We start from the raw sequence: 16,930 nt of genomic DNA on the forward strand, positions 1-16,930 counted from the left end.
ACTTCCTATGTTTTTCTCTAAGAGTTTTATAGTGTCCGGTCTTACATTTAGGTCTCGAATCCATTTTGAGTTTATTTTTGGGTATGGTGTTAGGGAGTGTTCTAATTTCATTCTTTTACATGTAGCTGTCCAGTTTTCCCAGCACCACTTATTGAAGAGACTGTCTCTTCTCCATTGTATATCTTTGCCTCCTTTGTCATAGATTAGTTGACCATAGGTGTGTGGGTTTATCTCTGGGCTTTCTATCCTGTTCCATTGATCTATGTTTCTGTTTTTGTGCCAGTACCATATTGTCTTGATTACTGTAGCTTTGTAGTATAGTCTGAAGTCAGGGAGTCTGATTCCTCCAGCTCCGTTTTTTTCCCTCAAGACTGCTTTGGCTATTCAGGGTCTTTTGTGTCTCCACACAAATTTTAAGATGATTTGTTCTAGTTCCATAAAAAATGCCATTGGTAATTTGATAGGGATTGCATTGAATCTGTAGATTGCTTTGGGTAGTATAGTCATTTTCACAATATTGATTCTTTCAATCCAAGGACATGGTATATCTCTCCATCTGTTGGTATCATCTTTAATTTCTTTCATCAGTGTCTTATAGTTTTCTGCATACAGGTCTTTTGTCTCCCTAGGTAGGTTTATTCCTAGGTATCTTATTCTTTTTGTTGCAGTGGTAAATGGGAGTGTTTCCTTAATTTCTCTTTCAGATTTTTCATCATTAGTGTATAGGAATGCAAGAGATTTCTGTGCATTAATTTTGTATCCTGCAAATTTACCAAATTCATTGATTAGCTCTAGTAGTTTTCTGGTGGCATGTTTAGGATTCTCTATGTATAGTATCATGTTATCTGCAAACAGTGACAGTTTTACCTCTTCTCTTCCAATTTGTATTCCTTTTATTTCTTTTTCTTCTCTGATTGCCATGGCTAGGACTTCCAAAACTATGTTGAATAATAGTGGTGAGAGTGGACATCCTTGTCTCGTTCCTGATCTTAGAGGAAATGCTTTCAGTTTTTCACTATGGAGAATGATGTTTGCTGTGGGTTTGTCATATATGGCCTTTATTATGTTGAGGTAGGTTCCCTCTATGCCCACTTTCTGGAGAGTTTTTATCATAAATGGGTGTTGAATTTTGTTGAAAGCTTTTTCTGCATCTATTGAGATGATCATATGGTTTTTATTCTTCAATTTGTTAATATGGTGTATCACATTGATTGATTTGCATATATTGAAGAATCCTTGCATCCATGGGATAAATCCCACTTGATCATGGTGTATGATCCTTTTAATGTGTTGTTGGATTCTGTTTGCTAGTATTTTGTTGAGGATTTTTGCACCTATATTCATCAGTGATATTGGTCTGTAATTTTCTTTTTTTGTAGTATCTTTGTCTGGTTTTGGTATCAGGGTGATGGTGGCCTCATAGAATGAGTTTGGGAGTGTTCCTTCCTCCCCAGTTTTTTGGAAGAGTTTGAGAAGGATGGGTGTTAGCTCTTCTCTAAATGTTTGATAGAATTCGCCTGTGAAGCCATCTGGTCCTGGACTTTTGTTTGTTGGAAGATTTTTAATCACAGTTTCAATTTCATTACTTGTGATTGGTCTGTTCATATTTTCTGTTTCTTCCTGGTTCAGTCTTGGAAGGTTATACCTTTCTAAGAATTTGTCCATTTCTTCCAGATTGTCCATTTTATTGGCATAGAGTTGCTTGTAGTAGTCTCTTATGATGCTTTGTATTTCTGCGGTGTCTGTTGTAACTTCTCCTTTTTCATTTCTAATTTGATTGATTTGAGTCCTCTCCCTCTTTTTCTTGATGAGTCTGGCTAATGGTTTATCAATTTTGTTTATCTTCTCAAAGAACCAGCTTTTAGTTTTATTGATCTTTGCTATTGTTTTCTTTGTTTCTATTTCATTTATTTCTGCTCTGATCTTTATGATTTCTTTCCTTCTGCTAACTTTGGGTTTTGTTTGTTCTTCTTTCTCTAGTTTCTTTAGCTGTAAGGTTAGACTGTTTACTTGAGATTTTTCTTGTTTCTTTAGGTAGGCTTGTATAGCTATAAACTTCCCTCTTAGAACTGCTTTTGCTGCATCCCATAGGTTTTGGATCGTCGTGTTTTCATTGTCATTTGTCTCTAGGTATTTTTTGATTTCCTCTTTGATTTCTTCAGTGATCTCTTGGTTATTTAATAACGTATTGTTTAGCCTCCATGTGTTTGTGTTTTTTACGTTTATTTCCCTGTAATTCATTTCTAATCTCATAGCGTTGTGGTCAGAAAAGATGCTTGATATGATTTCAATTTTCTTAAATTTACTGAGGCTTGATTTGTGACCCAAGATGTGATCCATCCTGGAGAATGTTCCGTGTGCACTTGAGAAGAAAGTGTAATCTGCTGTTTTTGTGTGGAATGTCCTATAAATATCAATTAAATCTATGTGGTCTACTGTGTCATTTAAAGCTTCTGTTTCCTTATTTATTTTCATTTTGGATGATCTGTCCATTGGTGTAAGTGAGGTGTTAAAGTCCCCCACTATTATTGTGTTACTGTCAATTTCCTCTTTTACAGCTGCTAGCAGTTGCCTTATGTATTGAGGTGCTCCTATGTTGGGTGCATATATATTTATAATTGTTATATCTTCTTCTTGGATTGATCCCTTGATCATTATGTAGTGGCCTTCCTTGTCTCTTGTAACATTCTTTATTTTAAAGTCTATTTTATGTGATATGAATATAGCTACTCCAGCTTTCTTTTGATTTCCATTTGCATGGAATATCTTTTTCCATCCCCTCACTTTCAGTCTGTATGTGTCCCTAGGTCTGAAGTGGGTCTCTTGTAGACAGCATATATATGGGTCTTGTTTTTGTATCCATTCAGCATGCCTGTGTCTTTTGGTTGGAGCATTTAATCCATTCACGTTTAAGGTAATTATCGATATGTATGTTCCTATGACCATTTTCTTAATTGTTTTGGGTTTGTTTTTGTAGGTCCTTTTCTTCTCTTGTGTTTCCCACTTAGAGAAGTTCCTTTAGCATTTGTTGTAGAGCTGGTTTGGTGGTGCTGAATTCTCTTAGCTTTTGCTTGTCTGTAAAGCTTTTGATTTCTCCATTGAACCTGAATGAGATCCTTGCCAGGTAGAGTAATCTTGGTTGTAGGTTCTTCCCTTTCATCACTTTAAGTATATCATGCCACTCCCTTCTGGCTTGTAGAGTTTCTGCTGAGAAATCAGCTTTTAACCTTATGGGAGTTCCCTGGTATGTTATTTGTCGTTTTTCCCTTGCTGCTTTCAATAATTTTCCTTTGTTTTTAATTTTTGCCAATTTGATTACTGTGTGTCTCAGCGTGTTTCTCCTTGGGTTTATCCTGTATGGGACTCGCTGTGGTTCCTGGACTTGGGTGGCTATTTCCTTTCCCATGTTAGGGAAGTTTTCGACTATAATCTCTTCAAATATTTTCTCAGGTCCTTTCTGTCTCTCTTCTCCTTCTGGGACCCCTATAATGCAAATGTTATTGTGTTTAATGTCGTCCCAGAGGTCTCTTAGTCTGTCTTCATTTCTTTTCATTCTTTTTTCTTTATTCTGTTCCGCAGCGGTGAATTCCACCATTCTGTCTTCCAGATCACTTTTCTGTTCTTCTGCCTCAGTTATTCTGCTGTTGATTCCTTCTAGTGTAGTTTTCATTTCATTTATTGTATTGTTCATCTCTGTTTGTTTGTTCTTTAATTCTTCTAGGTCTTTGTTAAACATTTCTTGCATCTTCTCGATCTTTGCCTCCATTCTTTTTCCGAGGTCCTGGATCATCTTCGCTGTCATTATTCTGAACTCTTTTTCTGGAAGGTTGCCTATCTCCACTTCATTTAGTTGTTTTTCTGAGGTTTTATCTTGTTCCTTCATCTGGTACATAGCCCTCTGCTTTTTCATCTTGTCTATCTTTTTGTGAATGTGGTTTTTGTTCCACAGGCTGCAGGAGTGTAGTTTTCTTGCTTCTGCTGTCTACCCTCTGGTGGATGAGGCTATCTAAGAGGCTTGTGTAAGTTTCCTGATGGGAGGGACTGGTGGTGGGTAGAGCTGTTACTGTGGTGGGCAGAGCTCAGTAAAACTTTAATCTGCTTGACATCTGATGGGTGGGGGTGGGTTCCCTCCCTGTTGGTTGTTTGGCCTGTGGCAACCCAACACTGGATCCTACCTGGGCTCTTTGGTGGGGCTAATGACAGACTCTGGGAGGACTCATGCCAAGGAGTACTTCCCAGAACTTCTGCTGCCAGTGTCCTTGTCCCCACGGTGAGCCACAGTCCCCTCCATCCCGCCTCTGTAGCAGACCCTCCAACACTAGCAGGTAGGTCTGGTTCAGTCTCCCTTGGGGTCACTGCTCCTTCCCCTGGGTCCCAATGCGCACACTACTTTGCGTGTGCCCTCCAAGAGTGGAGTCTGTTTCCCCCAGTCCTGTCAAAGTCCTGCAATCATTTCCCACTAGGCTTCAAAATCTGGTTCTCTAGGAATTCCTCCTCCCGTTGCTGGACCCCCAGGTTGGGAAGCCTGACGTGGGCCTCAGAACCTTCCCTCCAGTGGTTGGACTTCTGTGGTATAAATGTTCTCCAGTCTGTGAGTCGCCCACCCAGCAGTTATGGGATTTGATTTTACTGTGATTGCGCCCCTCCTACCGTCTCATTGTGGCTTCTCCTTTGTCTTTGGATGTGGGGTATCTTTTTTGGTGAGTTCCCGTGTCTTTCTGTCGATGATTGTCCAGCAGCTAATTGTGATTCTGGTGTTCTCGCAAGAGGGAGTGAGAGCATGTCCTTCTACTCTGGCATCTTGGTTCCTCCTCCTGATTGTATCAATCCATACTATTTTATATGTCCTTTTTTGTTTTTTTTTTTGGCTAAGTTCTCTGAATATTTATTACAATGGGTCATCAGCAGTAATAGGGCTGGGGGAGAGACACACAAGACTGATTTGCCCTTCAGGTAGATCTTGGGGGTCTGCCAGCCTGCGGGGGCTTCCTTCAGGCCCGCCTTCTGCCAGATGAGCCTCAGGTCTCTCTCGAACCTCATCTGCTTCCGTTTCAGGAGTCCCTCCCTGACTTTCCGCCGCAGGAACCGGGTCCTCTTGACCAGCTTGCGGTACTTGTGATGATTCATCTTCCGCTGGCGGATCTTGAGCACGTTTTTGCACTGTATCTGGGGTGCAGCCCAGATCTCCTTACCCCCCTGCTTGACCCCTTCCCCCTGGGCGGACACTCATAGACTTGGGCTGGAGACACAGTCCCTGGGGCCCCAGAGTCCAGTCTGGGCAGGAGGTAGCGAACAGTTAGCCAGCTCTCCATGGGGCTGATAGACATCTTCCTGGGGACCAGCATCTCCTCAAGCTCCATGTGGACCAGCCTGTCAGGGAGGGAGGCAACCCCACTTGGGCCTATTGGTTGTATGCTGTGGTGAGGCCTGCAGGCATGCCTGCCCAGCACCCCACAGACAGGCCAAGGCCCCCTGCAACCTGCCTGGGGAACAGCCCTGAGCAGCTGGGAAGTCAGGCGCACCATGAACATGGTCTGTGCTTGGCGGCGGCCCCAGGCACTCAGCAGAGCTCGAGGTGCCCACCGCGCGGGTGGTGTCGACGCTCGGGTCTTAGGCCCCGAGCCCCAGCCAGCCATGGCCGCCTCCGCCGTCCCTGGAGCCCGCACGCCGCGACCTCACACCGACTCTTCCCTATATGTCCTTTTTAATACTCATCTCTCTCATAGTTGCTTATTTATATCTGTCTCCTTCCCTAAACTGTGAGCTTCTCATGGGTTTTGTATTGTTTATTGCCTTAGAGCTGGTGTTTTGCATGGGGCTGACAGTATTTGCCAATCAAATAGTGAACTTTTCTGGAATGCCTGAACGAAGGGTCTTCCTTTCTAGTCATAGAGTTCTATGGTCATAAGTAAAAAACTGGGATAGAATTTTAATTTTGGGGCTTCCCTGGTGGCACAGTGGTTGAGAATCTGCCTGCCAATGCAGGGGACACGGGTTCGAGCCCTGGTCTGGGAGGATCCCACATGCCGCGGAGCAACTAGGCCCGTGAGCCACAACTACTGAGCCTGCGCATCTGGAGCCTGTGCTCCACAACAAGAGAGGCCGCGACAGTGAGAGGCCCACGCACCGCGATGAAGAGTGGCCCCCACTTGCTGCAACTAGAGAAAGCCCTTGCACAGAAACGAAGACCCAACACAGCCAAAAATTAAATAAATAAATAATAAAATTTAAAAAAAAAAAAAGAATTTTAATTTTGTTTCTACCCCTTGTCATCTTATGTTATCATGCTTAATTATAATCCTTTTAAGAGGACTTTTCTTACATGGATGGTAAAAATTTAAAAATAAAAAAGCTTAGAATCACAGAGTTTGGAAAGCCTCCTGTGGTCGCATATATTTTCCTCCCACTTAAGCGTTTGTTAACAGCTTCTCTCATGTGGCCTTTCAGTCTGTTTGGATACTTCCAGTGACAGGGAGTTCATCACTTCTGCAGATAGTGTGTCCTACTCTTGAACACCTCTTCAATTAACATTTTCCTTATTAATTTTTTTTTTTAATTTATTTTTATTTTTTGGCTGCGTTGGGTCTTCGTTGCTGCGCGAGGGCTTTTCTCTGGTTGCAGCGAGCGGGGGCTACTCTTCGTTGTGGTGCGCGGGCTTCTCATTGTGGTGGCTTCTCTTGTTGCAGAGCACGGGCTCTAGGCACACGGGCTTCAGTAGTTATGGCACGTGGGCTCAGTAGCTGTGGCACGCGAGCTCTAGAGTGCAGGCTCAGTAGTTGTGGCGCATGGGCGTAGTTTCTCCCCGGCATGTGGGATCTTCCCGGGCCAGGGCTCAAACCCGTGTCCCCTGCATTGGCAGGTGGATTCTTAACCACTGTGCCACCAGGGAAGCCCCAACATTTTCCTTACTGAACCTGAATCTATCTTTTATATTTCTCTGTTTGTCCTTTGTTGCCATAAAATGTAATTTACTCCTAAGTGTGCATAGTATGTTTCTTTTTCTACATTTTTTCTTTATTATGCTAAACATACCAAGTTTTTTCAGTTCTCTAAATGCCAGGCTTTCCACATTTCAACCCCCAAGTTACCCTTCTCTGGATTCTAGCCTTTATTTTTAAGAAAATTCTCCCCCATGACATTTTATTATGAAACTTTTCGAACATACAGAAACGTTGAGAGAATTGTACAGTGGACACCCGTATACCCACTACCTAGCTTCTATAGTGAACTTTTCATATATTTGCTTAGTCATGCAGCTATCCGTCTATGAATCCATTTTTTTAAAAAACATTTCATAGTGAGTTGTAGATATCTAAACATTTTCAGCACGCATATCATGAATTAGAACTCAGTATTTGTTTACAGTTTTTCTTTTTAGGTAAATTTATACACATTGTAGTACAGAAATCTTAAGTGTACAATTCAGTGAAGTTCGATGTGCCTCCTCTTGTATAACTCAAACCCCTAACAAGATAGAGATTTGTCACCCCAGAAAGTACCCACTTGCCCCTTCCAAGTCAGTCCCCACACCATCCTCCCAGGTGCAACCACTGTTCTCTTTTCTACTATCACAAATTAGATTTGCCTCTTTTAGAACTTCATGTAAATGGAATCATATAGTATGTGTTCTGTTGTGTACAGCTTCTTTCACTTAGCATAATGTTTTTGAGATTCATGCACATTGCTTGTATCATTAATTTTTTCCCTTTTATTGCTGAGTAGGATTCCAGTGTATAAATATACCAATTTGTTTATTTTTCATCAATCCCCAGGTGTTGATGGACACCTGGGTTCTTTCTAATTTCTGGCTATCTTGAATAAAGATAGCTCTGAACTTTCTTGTACAAGGTTTTGTGGACAAGTGTTTCATTTCCCTTGGGTCAGCTATTTAGGGGAAGAATCAGTGGTCATAAGGTAGCTGTATACTTAGTTTTCCGAGAAATTGCCAAACCTTTTTCCAAAGTGGCTTTCCACTTTACATTCTTTTTACAGTTCTAGTTGCTCCACATCCTCACTAACATTTGGATTTTAGCTTTTTTAAAAAAAATTTATTTATTTATTTATTTATTTATTTTTGGCTGTGTTGGGTCTTCGTTCCTGTGCGAGGGCTTTCTCTAGTTGCGGCAAGCAGGGGCCACTCTTCATGGCGGTGCGTGGGCCTCTCACTATCGTGGCCTCTCTTTTTGCGGAGCACAGGCTCCAGACGCACAGGCTCAGTAGTTGTGGCTCATGGGCCTAGTTGTTCCGTCGCATGTGGGATCCTCCCAGACCAGGGCTTGAACCTGTGTCCCCTGCATTAGCAGGCAGATTCTCAACCACTGTGCCACCAGGGAAGCCCGGATTTTAGCTTTTTAATGCCCTCTTAAGAAGGGCTTTTACAGAAATGATCACAGTCCTCTAGATAGAGTTTGAGACTCTGCTCTGATTCAGTGATATGCTTGCCTTCTTGGTTGTGAGCACTGTTTTGGAGCTACTGTGTCATATTGAACTTAAGGTCAACCAAAACATTGAGATCTTTCTCAGATTCATTGTTTTTGAGCCATGTTACCTTTTGGTGCACTTAAGAAACTGATTTTTGAAAATCCTAAATGTAAGACTTTAAATTTATCCTCATTATGTTTCACCCAATTAATTTGAGAAAACCTAGAATTTTGAATCTGTCATCAGTTGGTCTGTCAATCCCTTTCAGCTTTATATCATTTACAGATTTGGTAAGTGTGTTTTCTGGGTGTATTAGGTTGTTGATGGGATTGCTGAATAGTTCAGGTCCAAAGATAGGGTCCTATGACACACTGCTGGAGACTTCTCTCTTGACTCCATTCAGTAGGATAGGCCAACAAACTATGAATTTATCTCATTATAAAATCATCTAGCTTACGTTTTTGTGTGCTTTCCCATTAGAATTTAAGCTTCATGAGAGTAAAGTCCTGTCATGTATCTAAGCATCTAGAACCAGGGATTAAGGCATATAGTTGGTGTTCAATAAATGTTTTTAAATGAATGAGTGGATGATGGATAGATGTGAGGATTTTGTTAAGAGCCTTGCTGAAAACAACTTTCATTGAATTTTCTTGGAATTCCCCCTATGGCAAAATGAAACAAACATGTGCCAACAGCATACCGTTTGGCTTTTTTGCAGAAAAGGAAGTGAATGAACTGATGGAAGAGCTGTTTGAAACTGTGAGTAATGATCTTTGAATGAGAACTCAGAATAGTAAAAGTGGATTCTCCAGCAAGCTCTGTCCTTTGGTGTCAGGGCCTCTCTCTCCAGAAGGGTGGTGTGAACCAAGCCCATTCCCCTTTCAGTCCACCCAGGAGAGAATATAGTGACAGGAGAATTTTGCTAAGTAATAAACTTTGATTATCCATATGTAGGTTATTCTTAATAAAGTTTTCCTTGCAAGCTTTTGGATGGACTCTTCACTATCACATGTTGCATCCTTAAAGATTGCAAACTAATTTTAGATTATTCTGAGCCCAAATAGTTACCTTTCTCATAAATTTATCTCTTTAAAGATATTCTGATCATTTCAAGTTATCCATGCTCTGTCTTTACCATTACAAGTTGGCTGATTGAGAAACTTTTTTCCTGGCATAATAGCTACCTCATGTGCAGGATTGTGCGAGCCCAGAAGTGAGAAAGGTTGTGATGCAAGCTCTTTCTGTGCGCCAGCGTTATTAAAGTCCTGTAAACTAGTCTTTGCTTTCCCTTGTCACTGCTAGAGTGACTTTTGTGTGCCCATTCCCCAGGAAAATCCTTCTTTTCCTTTGCCCTCAGTTTCAAGATGAGATGGGATTCTCCAACATGGAAGATGATGGCCCAGAGGAGGAGGAATGTGTGGCTGAGCCTCGGCCTAACTTTAACACCCCTCAAGCCCTACGGTAGGCTAACCAAAGACCTTGAGACTTAGAATGGAGGAAAAGTGTATGTCTGAAAAGGTTTTGAGAAATTCTGGTTAACAATTTCCCGTCCCTGACTACCTGCTGTTACTGATATTAGGATGCAGAGCCCTTGCGGGTGTTAGGTGTCAAGTGACTAAGTCTCCTTATTATGGGGCAGTGCAGCTATAGACCAAGCTGTACCTGTTTGGGAAGGGAGAAAAAGCAGTAGCTGGCATCCGTAGCAGCTTCTCCAGGTGAGTGGTGCTGGAGAGGTGTGTAGGACTCTATGTGGCCAGCCACAGAAACTACCCCAAATTGTAATATCCAGTATGTCCCTTTTGTTCTTCTGTTTCTCCTTAACATCTAGTAAATGTTAATGAACTTTTGTTAGTCACCAAGGCATTAACTGAGCAAACCATAAAGCACCTGAAGTAATGCCCTGAGTCTGAAATGTGTGTACTGCCCTCTTCACTTAAATCAGCACTTCCGTTGTCCCACCCAGAGAGTAGAGGCTTTAAATTTTTCCCCCGTTTTTGTGATGAATTTGCATAGTTTATCCGTACTTTATTGCTGTCCATTCTGAGTAGCAGCATACTATCGTTAGGTGACTGGCTGGATGTCAGGGTATGGTTTGTGCCGTGCGTGGAACAAAGCAGAACTGAAAGACGCATAGTCTCTAATTAGTCCTGTGTTTTAACTTAACAGCATTACCTAACTAGAGAGCTTTGGATCCACCTGAAAGCTAGACCTTCAGGGAACTTGCAAATTTAGTGAAAAAGACAAGATATACTAATCATTGTGTAAAAGTCAGAAATATCAGTCATACTTGATTACAATAAATACCATAATATAACCACAACAGAAATCTCAGGAGTTCCTTTTTTTTTTCAGCTTCGTTGAGGTATAATTGACAAATAAGGTTGTAAGATACTGAAAGTGTACAACGTGATGATTTGATAAACGTATGCTTTGTAAAAGGATTCCCCCCATCAAGTTAATTAACACTTCTATCACCTCCCATATTTACCTTTTTTTTTTTTTTTTGAGAACAGATTTCAAAATTTCTTAGAGTCTGTATTTGACCCGCTTATTTCATGTCATATTTCATAGAAAAAAATTCTAGTGTAGCAGAATAGAACCTGGGAACTTATTATCATGGGATTTGATCTGTAAACATATTTCAGTTCCACTAGTCAACTCTGTGTATGAATTTTAAAAATTTGGTCATTAGGTAACTGCTTAAAAATCCTTGTTCCAATTCAGTTACCTTTCGGTATTCAGTTGATCTGCTTGGGCTGCTGCTGCTTTTCTTTCAGCTAGAAATGCAAACCTAGCTTAATCTTTGATTAAGTAAAATAACACAGGGAAAGTGAGTTACCTGTGTTCCCCTTATCAACTACCCATCCAGATAATACTTATTAAAATCAGGTGCAGCCTTTTTTTTTTGCATTATGTACATTTTTCATGCTTCTGTTCTTCTGTTCCTCTGCTAGTAATGCAGATAATCAAGAGTTTTCAATTCTCAGTAAAATTGTACAGAGGACAGGCCTGTGTCTTTAGGTTTTCACCCTGTGCCAGCCCATACTCACAGTAAATACTGTAAAAGGAAACATAACTTTTTTCAACAGCCTCTGGGGATAAAGATTATTATCATTTAACTATTGCTAAATTCTAGAGGATTTCTTGAATTTTGATAACCTGCTAGTCATAGCTACTTGAGCAGGTCTTATCCTGATTGCATAGAGTATCAGCTCTTGCTTAATCACTTGAGTATCTTGTTCTGCCTCTACCTCAGAACTAGCATGCTAGGTATTTGCATTCTTACTTCAGCCCCAGACACAGTCTCTCTCAGGAGGTAGGTAGTGTTAGAAAACTTGGAGAAGATTCTGTATCACCATTAAGAACAAGTCCCAGATTAATGTGGCTGTCAGTGTGATGAAAAATGATGGGTTCCCATTAGCTCCTTGGCTGCTTTGTTATCCAGACACTTCCCTACTCTTAGATTTTTGTTTGATTTCCCCTTCATTATGATATTACTTAGAAGACTGATGTAGAAGAATGGGTGGGGGGCGATTCAGAACCATCTTATTTGAATCTATGCTAACAACTTTGGGAGAAGATTTGGGTAGGATAGGAGTTTGCCTATCGGCTAAAGTGAGATTTGGGGATTAGCAGTAGATGGAAGTTGTTCAGACTGGCTTAGCCCACCATTAGAAGGAACTGGATGTGTTGTGGACCCAGGGAAATGTTCAAATCCAATCATCTCCCTGTTGAGGATAGGTTCGAGGAACCACTGGCCAACTTGCTAAATGAGCAACATCGCACAGTGAAGGAGCTACTTGAACAGCTGAAGATGAGGAAATCTTCAGCCAAACAGCAGCAGGAGGTAGAGAGGGTTAAGCCCCAGAGTGAGAAAGTTCATCAGACTCTGATTCTAGACCCAGCACAGAGGAGGAGACTCCAGCAGCAGATGCAGCAGGTAAGACTCTTCTTGGTAATGTTAATATTGGATCATCCCATGGCCTGGCTCGAAGCCAAACATTAAATTAGCAGCTTTGGAAAAGTCAGAAATAGGTGTCTTGATAACCACTGAAACCACAGGACCACAGGATCTTCACATCAGTTAGGACCTTGAAAGGTCATCGTGTTCGTGTCCTTATGGCTCAGGTAAGAATGCATGTAAGGACCCTGATAGTATTCAGAATGACAGATTTCAAAGAATCTTTAGTAATCTCTTCTGAATTTAACAGCCTTATTGCCAGAGTAGTTTTTTCTTCTTTCTAATCTTAGCCCCTCTGGCTTGAGGTTAAACTTCCTCTGGTTCTGTCATTTTGCTCAAGTGGAACATATTTGAGAAAAAAATTCATACCAGGATACTGTGTTGTTCTCACAGTATCTCTAGAAAGCCAAACATATATGCTAAAGTCACTAACATCTTGGTAAAGTCTTCTGGGTTCCTGAAATGACAACATCATAACATGTCACTATATTATTTTCTTTCCCTCCCCAGCATGTGCAGCTCTTGACGCAAATTCACCTTCTCGCCACCTCCAACCCCAGTCTCAGTTCGGAGGCCAGTACCACCAGGATATTTCTTGTAAGGTTTCAGATATCCCTAACTCTAAAGAATTCTGTATGCAGTTAGTTTGGAAGTCATTTCTCACAAATATTGACTCATAAGCTACATTTATTCTTCTCTCCTGTATGTTTTGGTAGCTGTTCGTATGGCTTCATGTGCTTGCTGATAAAACATAAGTTACTGGTTCCCATGAAAGGACAGAGAGAGTGTTCAGTTTTCTTAAGACTATTCCTCTTACCTTTTTATGGGGTTCTCTTACCTTTAGATCCACTCATCTTGGGCTTTTGGTACTTCTCTTCTTTTTATTGAATTCATTATTTATTAGGCTCAATATCAGTGTTTTATGTATAAAATTAATTTTCCTCATGGCATTATGAAATATTTTGGAGGAAGGGCTTTTAATTTCAAATTTTGGGGAATTCCCTGGAGGTCCAGTGGTTAGGACTCGGCACTTTCACTGCTGGGGCCCAGGTTCAGTTTCTGGTCGGGGAACTAAGATCCTGCAAGCCATAGGGCACGGCCAAAAAGAAAAAAATTCAAATTGTAACACATTTTTGACTGGAGAGGTATTACAGCCACAGGTGTTAGTTTCTGCAAAAATCCCCCTGTCAGTAACGTGTTAAAATCCTATAAAAATTGCTCCTGAACTTTGGGATAGGTAATGAGGATATTCTTTGCCTCTTGGGTAAGTCTCTTTGGAGTTTGAGTTGGCTAGTAGTCTGAGCTTCCTTCGATAGTCAGCAGAGTGTTATTTCCCTCATTGTGTTCAGAGGATCATGAGAAGTACTTTGTTCTTCAGAGAAACCAAAAAAGACATTTAAAATTTTTATTTTATTTTATTTTATTAAGTAATGGCTCTCACTCTTGAGAATTTTAATTCTAGCTGGGGAGCTAGACCATACATCCAAAAGGCTGCGGAACACTCAGACCGAGAATAAAACAAGAACAAATTAGTGTATCACAAATCCCCAAATATCTGAGGACTGAGCAAAAGAGCAGTCTTAATGGCAAAATGTTAATTATGGAAGATTTTATGATGATTTTTACCTGTTTTTATACTCTTGTAGGAAGGACAGTTTTTCACTCAGAGGCTAAGGGCTACTGGTATTAATTGTCTGGAACTTAGATCTCCTTTGTGTCCTGTTTTCCCAGAAAGAGCTGGGAACCTTTGCCCAAAGCTCCATCGCCCTTCATCATCAGTTCAACCCCAAGTTTCAGACCTTGTTCCAACCCTGTAACCTGATGGGAGCTGTGCAGCTCATTGAAGACTTCAACACACATGTCAGCGTTGACTGGAGTCCTCGTAAAACTGTCAAGAAGACTGGTAGGGGACAGATGTGTCCGCTTTAAGTTTTTACTTGCAATGAGAGGTGGGAGTCTTATCCCACAGATAATTTCCTAGGGATAATTTCCTAGGGGTGGAGGAGACAGGGTGTTTGTAACTTCTTCCTTCTCTCTTTTATCCCCCCTTTGTGCTCATTATCTAAGTTCTAGAATTAGGTGATAATACTTGGGCTTAAAGTAAGGATGGAGGCAGTGGACAGGGCAGGGTTGTGGGGGGTAGAGACGTGGGGCTCGTGCTAATAATTGGACTTAAGTAGATATGAGGGTAAGTATTAGGAGTCAGGTCAAGACAAACTGGTATCTGATAAAGATGGAAGTCAAGTGGTAAAGTCGGGTTGTGTTTAGGTTTTTACTCACTTCTTCATTAAGATCATTTTATTTCCCATAATGATTATAGTGATATCTCCATTTTGAGTGAAACATTGATTTGGGAGTTAGAAACAAATTAGAGATGTTGTACATTTACCATGTTCGATATTTTAAAGAAATTTGCAGATTTGGTTTCTACCTTGCATTGGTTTAGTATTTTTTGAGAAAATATTTGCTGTTCCCTTAAATTAAATATTTGCTTCTGATTTGTTCCTAGTTTAGCAAATTAGTTGTGTTTTGCTCTGGATTTGGGTTTGTCTTTGGATTTGATTTTAAATCCCCGACTCTTATAGTTAAATTGAATATAGTTGAATTTAAGTGTATTATGTCATAGACACTGATCTCAAACTACTTTATTAGTTATATGTTGGTAATGAAAACTTAATTTAACACCAGACTACAGTTATAACTTATACATATAGTGTCCTGTGTTTTTCTTCTGGGGATATAAAAATAACATTCATGGAAGGAGAAATATGGCTATATAGTGGTGCTTATCTCTGGAAAGGCAGAAGTGCCTGGAATTGAGAGGCTTAGACAGCAAGACAGAAATGAATGAGACTGAATTGTCTCATTCTCTTTATGGTTTTTTTGTTCCCAACCTCAGGAGGAATCTGGGAGAACTTAATGAAAGTTAAGTAAGAATCAAATAAAGTAAAATTTGGAATACCAGATTTGTGAGGGAGATTAAAGAAGTTGGAATCTTATCCTGGAAGAAAGAAAGCATTGTTGAAGGTCACTTATCTTTCAAGGATTTAAAGGGGGAAGGAGGTAAAAATTTTTTGAGCATACACTATCTGCCAGGTATTACTAGGTACTTTATAAGTGCTTATGTTACTTAGTGTGTTAAGTATTCCACACAGGAAAGAAAAAGAGAATCAACTTTTAATAACATTGAATGGGACTCCTTTTAGGTATATGTTAGGCTGAGAAAGATTGTGGAAACTTTTGGGAGGGGGGTATGTGGGTGGAAGGGCATCACGTTAGGTAGGGGTGGCTCTATCTAAATGCAAAAATGCATTCAGAAGCTTTTGTGAAGCCCTCTTTTGTTCTAGAATTTCATTTATCACGATTTTTTTTCTTACAGCCTATGAATTTCCCTGTTTGCCAAAGCAAGTGGCTTGGATCCTAGCCACAAGCAAGGTTTTCATGTATCCAGAGCTACTTCCAGTGTGTTCTTTGAAGGCAAAGAATCCCCAGGATAAGATTTTCTTCACCAAGGCGGAGGACAAGTAAGGGTTTACTGTGAGGTGAACAAGAGCACAAAATATCCCAAGGAGAAGACCTGTATAATAAAGAACGGACACAAAAGACAAAAAGAAAAGCAGTGTAGATGGGCGCAGTCCTGTAGTATGTGCTTGTTCCAGCAGTGCCAAATACTGCTTTTTTTAGGGAATGACGTACACATTTTTGCAACATTTTAAGTTGTTTTTTGTCTTTTATTTATTGTAAAAACTTATCTTGTAATACTGTTAGAAGGAAATTTTCAAAGGAAAACAATTTTTTTATCCATTATCCTAACCACCCCAAGACAATGATTTTTCTTTTCGCATTTCTTATATAATTATTGGCAATATAAGTGTAATTTTGTTTTGCTTTTTTTTAACTTAACGTCTTCTTGAAATTGTTTTTTCTATCAGATTCCATGCTGTAACATTGTCTTATTTTTGTTTCTGTATATTGTCTTTTAAGGCAATATTAATGGCCCTATGATAGTCCTTTTATTTGCCACTTTCCCCCACCCCCTCTTGTTTAGCTGTTCTGAGTGAGGCTTCACCAAGGATCTTTGTGCATAGAGCTTTTGAAAATCTTTCCAGTTTATCTCTTTGGGTAAATTCCCAAGAGTGAGATTATCCGATAAAGGTTATGAACACTTTTATGGCTCTTGATTTGTATTTCCCCACTACCATCAGCAAATATGTACATAGGTAACTGTAATTGAATATGTTATGTTGGGAGGTAATTTTGGTGATGTTTAATATGTCTAACATGGTGCCGAATATTCATTTTATATTAGTTTTGTTAGAGCCATTCTTCTCCCTTCAAATTTCATTTGTATTATTAGTATAAAGTGCATCATGATCTGACATTTATTAGTGATTTATGCCTGGTTTTTCCTCTTCTCACTTGATTGGGAACTCCTCATTGAGTCTTATTCACATAGTACTTCTTAGCACTCAGTAAATATCTGAAATTTTCTATTGAATTGCCATTAACTTGTACGAGAATTAGATGTAGAAAAAGTGGGTTATAGAA

General features: G+C 40.2%; 1 protein-coding gene and 1 pseudogene across 9 annotated transcripts in view; one reads left to right on the forward strand and one right to left on the reverse strand.

Annotated features, from left to right (window-relative positions):
- Positions 1 to 16,930, forward strand: part of LOC309658103 (GON-4-like protein) — a 90,689-nt gene that overhangs the window by 49,963 nt on the left and 23,796 nt on the right. For all 8 annotated transcript variants that reach the window (XM_082456290.1, XM_082456292.1, XM_082456296.1 and 5 more), the window contains 6 exons: positions 9,140 to 9,180; positions 9,779 to 9,882; positions 12,163 to 12,361; positions 12,893 to 12,979; positions 14,114 to 14,285; positions 15,762 to 15,906. In XM_082456290.1, coding sequence (XP_082312416.1) covers positions 9,140 to 9,180; positions 9,779 to 9,882; positions 12,163 to 12,361; positions 12,893 to 12,979; positions 14,114 to 14,285; positions 15,762 to 15,906 — 748 coding nt within the window. The remainder of the gene's footprint in view (positions 1 to 9,139; positions 9,181 to 9,778; positions 9,883 to 12,162; positions 12,362 to 12,892; positions 12,980 to 14,113; positions 14,286 to 15,761; positions 15,907 to 16,930) is intronic.
- Positions 4,544 to 8,347, reverse strand: LOC309658561 (small ribosomal subunit protein mS38 pseudogene; annotated as a pseudogene). The gene has a single exon. The product of its transcript is annotated as a small ribosomal subunit protein mS38 pseudogene (transcript).

This window comes from Balaenoptera physalus (genome assembly GCF_965194825.1).
Source record: "Balaenoptera physalus genome assembly, chromosome: 1".
NCBI classification, from domain to species: Eukaryota; Metazoa; Chordata; class Mammalia; order Artiodactyla; family Balaenopteridae; genus Balaenoptera; species Balaenoptera physalus.